Source organism: Mirounga leonina, unplaced genomic scaffold, assembly GCF_011800145.1.
Source record: "Mirounga leonina isolate KUSES-001 unplaced genomic scaffold, KU_Mleo_1.0 Mir_154, whole genome shotgun sequence".
NCBI classification, from domain to species: Eukaryota; Metazoa; Chordata; class Mammalia; order Carnivora; family Phocidae; genus Mirounga; species Mirounga leonina.
In genome coordinates this window covers 24578784-24584895 of record NW_023270389.1, presented here as the reverse complement: position 1 = coordinate 24584895, position 6112 = coordinate 24578784, and the positions used below count along the sequence as shown (strand labels likewise).

Sequence of the window (6112 nt, the reverse complement as noted above, 5' to 3'; positions counted from 1 at the left end):
AAAGGTGATCAACTATATGTCAGTGTGTTTGCTTGAGAATGTTATAAGAAGTACACAGAGCACACATCTGGGTTATAAAAGCCCTTTTATAAAGCCATTTTTAAACAAAACAAAAAAAAAAGTTTACAAAAGAAAAAAAGATACAGAAAAAGAATAACTTGCTTCATATGTCCCAAAAAGAGAAAAAAATAAAGGGGACAATGCCAACATGCTCAACAATAAAGGGTTCTTTTTCTTATTTTTTTTAATACAAAATACAAGCAAAGGATACACATACTCAAAACAGAGCTCAGGAGCAGACACGCAGTCCTGGAGACCCTTCAATAAAAGAAAGCAGGAGTTTGTTTTTTCTTTGTCTATGCAGATACATACAGAGACTGGGATATGTAAAAATTAAGTATCACAAAAGACCATCACACAAGTCTACCAACGCATGTTGCATCTATAATTCACGAACATGGTCAACAAAATCATGTTCACTTCAACCTCATTTCATTTAAATTAAAAAAGAAATCTTTTAAATAAAGTGGTTACATTCAAACTTTAACTTCCTTAGTACCACGCTGCAGAAGTCAGCACCGTGATGGTATGGCAAGGATGCTCAACCGCCTGGTGTCTGATCATGTATCTAGCAACACTGTAGTAGTAAGAAAGGGATGCCCCCCGTCTCAGCCCATGGACTAATTAAATACATTTAAACAGGTTCCTCTCTATAATCCTTCCTGCTCAGAACATAGATTAAGAACTAAAATCAAGGAAGACTGGGAGTTTTAGAGCTGGCAAAAACGAAGTCTGAAAGATGAATCAAGGCAAACAATTACTGAGAACTTGGCTGCTGCTTAACCTGGCAAGTCTTCAAGTCTTTCCTTAAATCTTGCAGGAATTAGGTGTATAAGGTTTGTTGCAACATGTTCATGGTAAACAAACTCTACTTAGAGCTCTTATTTACAAATCTTGTAACAAATACTTCTGGAGGAAAAGAAGAAGTCACTAATTTCCCGAAGACAAAAGTTTACTTGCCAGACATATACAAACACACACTCACACACACACCCACACAATACTTCGGGGGGTTTTATACATGGTATTTAGGGCATAAGCTGAGTACTATACCCCTACACCCCATTGAAAAAGGAACAACCAAAAAAAAAAAAATCCCAATTTTACCCTCCCCCCATAAATCTAGAAAACCCTCCCTTCACCCCTGATGTACAAAGTGTATGCACAATGGTGGCATTCCACCAGCCAGACAAAGCATGCTCAGACAGATGTCACCAGCTCAGTCCCTCCATTGGCATGGCAACAGGCAGGTTTACGGGACTTTTCCCAATAGTGGTTAATACACAGTCAGCACCACTGTGAATTTTGTGAATTAGGCTTCGAAAAAAAGTGTAATTTAGGGATTTGGAATTCAAAGAGTCATTTTGTATCAAGTTTATCCCAAGATGAAGGGAAAATGGGTTGCAGATGGAAACTTGGCTATAGATAGCTTGATGTCCCAATATTCAAACTAAGTCCCTTTTCCAATAAACCCAGCTCTATGCACAGAGAAAAGACAATTTTCTGACCCCAAGAGCAAACAGCTTGTTTTATTTTCCCTATCCCACGGCAGGAAATGTTTATTACTTGTTCTGCTTAAGTATCTGTCTGAATGCCATTAAAGAGCAGAGCCCAGGTTTTGTCCTTTCCAAACTCCTAAGGTGATAGTTTCTTCACAGTGCAGCTACGGGTGACGCAGGAACAGAAAGAACTCGTCAAATCCAAACCCCCACTCTTCGGAACAGCAACAATGGCCACATGATCTTTTATAAAGCTTTCCCTGTTGCTCCTGGTAAATTCTGCCCTTGCCTTCCTACTACTCTCAAAGCATCCCCTAAACTGGTTTAAAGAAAAGCACCTCTTTCTCCCAACCAGTTCTCTAAAATCCACTTGTTACTTGTATGTTCATGGATAAAAGAAGAAACGTTTAAAGAAAAAAAAAAAACATCTAGTTCAGTCTAGCTGACCATATCCACGAGTGTCAACCTTTACTGGATTATAACCTCAAAGTCCACTCTTGATTCGTTACCTAAAAGAAAATGCTCTTTCAACAAGTGCCAAGGGTAAGTATGAACTGAGGATTGAAATGGAGGCAAACCAGTTACTGTGGGGGGAAAAAAACCAGTATGCAAGCTCCTTCCTGGGAAATCAACTGTTCTTCTTCCAGAGGAAACACTGTTACCTCCCTAAAGGAGGGCACACCCCTTAATTTCCCTTCATGGACTCCACAGGGAGTGGGGCTATGAAAGGGAGAGATGCTTCAGAAAGCAGGACAAACCTCCTGTCACTGAAATTAACGTGTACCCTGTGGGCCGCTCCTGGGACTCCATCTGAGGTGGGGAGGGCTAAAAGCAGCAGGAAGTTACAGATTTAAGAAGATGCAAGCTACCCATTTCTAGCTGTGGACGTTGGGGAGGGAAGTCTGGAAATACAGCATCGTAAGAACCAGAATGTAGTGTCAGTCAGCATTAGCTGCCGAGATCCATGTTCCAGAGGTAAACCTAACAGAGCTAAGAGAAATCAGGTACCACAAACAAGCACCTTCCGAGTGAATGTCTCACTTCCTGAGCACTGCAAACAAGACCGTGAACGACGCTCTTGCCCCTTCGCCACAGGCACGCTAGGGGGAAAAATGGGATCGAGTCAAGGGTGGTGCCAAAGGCCACTGTCAGCTTCTAGCTTGTAGCCTGGTCCTGACGTCGCTACAGAGCCTGACTATGGAGCACCTATTTCCAGTTGAGACACCACAGTTGTCCTGCTATATGCATGCATGATTTGAGGGGAAGTCTAGAGTGTCTTAAATCATCATTAAAAAGTGGAGAAAACAAAGGTCTTTCAGAGCCTGTCTCATTTGGGGACACAAATCCTTTTGTCTAGTCCATTAGAAATATGTAAGACATTTTTCAATCTCATGAATTAATTTTTAAAAGAGGGATCGCAACCAAATGCACACAAGTCACCTAGAAGACAGGATTACCTCTAAAGAATGAGCGTATATCACAGAGATGTTAGTGCAGATTAATATATTAAAGAGACCGTGTTACATAAAATACTGAGGCTAAAGTTTTAAAAGACCCCCCCATCTTCACGAAACATAATCTAAGAAAAGTCCAAATGTTACTAGGAATGTAGGACTTATAAACCCCTAAAAACAGAAGTGCATGGTGGAAACACTGAGAAGTCTTTTACTAGATGAACACGAACCTTCTTGTTAAAATTGGATACCCGAACCAACCCACTAAAGCGAACAGAATAATCTTTATCACCCTCTTACAAAGTTCACCATTCTAAAGTTAACCATCACGAAAGGTAATAACCCAACTGCAACTTACGTTCAAGTTTTGCATTTTTGGCCAAGTACTAAAATCTCCAAATTCATTCTCTAACACGCGCCACGCACAACAGTGAAATGACTCTGCCATTGGGTGTTATTTTAAAAATTCACAGAGTAAGGATAGTCTTTAAAGTGTCTTAAAAATCAGAGTAAAAACATTCCTTAAATAACCTTTTGTCCTAGGAACATCTGCAAGAAAGCCATGTTGTCTGAGAGAAAAACATGCGCTAACTTAAAAGACAGAAAGAAAACTGCGTAAGATACTGAAGCAGCACCCCTACATAAAGGCAGAGGTTAAATTTCACTATTTTTTTTTTCAACTTATTAGCACACTAAGACCCCTAACCCTTGCTCCCATGAGCTCATGGTATCAGGATGTGGAGGATCAAACCTACAGAACGATCTCCTGACTACTTTCATAAGGCATGGAAAGTCTGTTCTCAGTGGCGTACGGGCTCCTAACCACATGGTCTCCCTAGCCCTGAGCCCCTGAAACTTCGGCTTTAAGCAACGTGAGCAGTAAGCAGGGGCACCGGGAGAAAGACAAAAGCAAACTAAACGGTGTGGGAGCAGCATTTACCATACTCCCAGTCAAGCACAGAATGTGAAGTGAGGAAGAGAGCCAGGAGAAATCATGTCTTAGAGCACAACTTGCAGGCTCTGGGGATGGGGTATGCAGTGGTATCCTGGGCAGGAGCAGGAAGCCAAGAGATGCACTTCATGTGTCTAAAAGAAATGGGAAGATAGGTATGTGAAAAGACAAATGTTCTATCCCCAAATAAAAACAGAGCATGGTTCATGGGATCTGAATGCACATTTTTGGCATAAAAGAATTTCAATTTTCTATTTTCATAAAGGAAAAATCTCAAGTCTTTGTGATTGAGTTTCACATTAATTGGTACTTTATTTGCTTAAAACCTAAACATTGTCAGTTAAGAAGAAATCCACTCTGGTGTATAGATCTTGCCATTTAAATTCTAAGGTTCTTTTTTTCTTTTTTGATCCTTGGTAAAATTTTATCCAAGAAACAGAATAGATACATATATATTTAAAAACATGAACCATTAGAGAATGAAATAGGAAATCAAGAGTGATTTAAGTTTTGGCGGCCCTTGCCTTTTTTTTTTGTTGTTCTTTTAAAGTTCCTGAAAAGACTGTAGCAGGATAAAAGGATCACTGGCTCCGGGTCTCTTTGAGATAACAAGTGATGAAATTAAAAAACAACAACAACAAAGAAACAAAGAAACAAAAAAAAAAAACCACACCCTCAAACAAGGTCAGGTAACAGCATTCCCTGCCTTGCCCCCAAGGTAAAAAACATGAATACTTGTAGTAACAATCCAGAATTCATCTTTATGTCCTACCTGCCCCATCAGTGGAAGTTTAACATCATGATTTTTTTAGACATCTATACTTATGTATATACACATATAAACTTGTATTAGATGACAACTGATTTTTTTAAGTCCAGGTAGAGAAAGAAGCAATCATTTTTAACTAACACCCTTCTACGTTTGATTACGGTTCAACTTGCTATCATTTAGCAAAAAGCAAAATTTCCATAGTGTTCATCTCAAATCTTATTGCTTTACAACTGTGGTATTCCTTCCATTAAAAATAAAAAGGTGAAGCAGTCAATCCAGTGATTACTTTGACATGGCTTTCATTGGGAAGGGGTGGGAAAGAGGGGTGATGGCAAAGAGAGGACCAATAGACAAAAAGGTAAATTAAACTTACAATGGTTTTCTTAAAAAAAAAAAAAGAGAGAGCGAATGTTATTTTCAAGAAAAGGAAAAAAAGCATCGAAAGCCCATGAGTCAAGCCATAACCAAAACCATGTTCTATCTTAAGTAGGTTTTCTTTTTTTCCCCCTTTTTCTTTTTTCTTTTTTTTTTCTTTTTTTAATAAAATCTCTCCCCAAACCATCATCACTTTTTAATCCTCCCCAGACTGGGCTTCATCTTCAGACCCTTCGTCCCCTGATTTCTCAGGTGGAGGACTTGCAGAGGGCTTCTTTTCTGGAGGGCTTTCTGGTTCCTCGTCTTCTTCTTTGGGAGAAGGAGTCTTTTCCTTTGATGCCTTTGAAGCTGTGGGGCGACCCACCTTCCCTTTGCCTTTCACAGGGCTTGGCGTCACTGGAAGAAGAAAAATACCAATGTAGGGAAGGGAAGAGAAGAAAAGATCTTTAAATAAAAATCGGCTATAAAACAAAACTTTATTACATCTATAAAGACTACACCCCAGGGCGCCTGGGTGGCTCAGTTGGTTAAGCGACTGCCTTCGTTTCAGGTCATGATCCCGGAGTCCTGGGATCGAGTCCCACATCGGGCTCCCGGCTCAGCGGGGAGCCTGCTTCTCCCTCAGACCCTCTCCCCTCTCATGCTGTTTCTCTCTCTCTCTTTCTCTCAAATAAATAAATAAATAAAATCTTTAAAAAAAAAAAAAAAAAAGACTACACCCCAACTGGCTAAAAATCAAGATGGGCACTGGTTCCCAATCACTCTTGCCAACACTATGGTGCTGCGTTAGCAGTAATGTTTATAATAAAGAAACAGGATACTACAGAAACTGCATACTATCCTTAGTGGTTTGTGAACACAAGTTGTTTATGATAAAAGTTATGTTTAAAAAGCAGGTCAAAAAGAATGGATACAACGTGAGTAGAAACAGAAGTCACCGAATTTTTTAAAAATTTTTTTCTGGGGGGCGCCTGGGTGGCTCGGTCGTTAAGCGTCTGCC

At 39.9% G+C, this 6112-nt stretch overlaps 1 protein-coding gene across 2 annotated transcripts in view; it reads right to left on the bottom strand.

Moving 5' to 3' along the window:
• Positions 1–251: 251 nt before the first annotated feature.
• The window catches only part of NUCKS1 (nuclear casein kinase and cyclin dependent kinase substrate 1), a 33096-nt gene continuing 27235 nt past the window's right edge, over positions 252–6112 (bottom strand). For both annotated transcript variants that reach the window (XM_035010208.1, XM_035010207.1), the window contains exon 7: positions 252–5508. In XM_035010208.1, coding sequence (XP_034866099.1) covers positions 5309–5508 — 200 coding nt within the window. In that variant the 3' untranslated portion in view covers positions 252–5308. The remainder of the gene's footprint in view (positions 5509–6112) is intronic.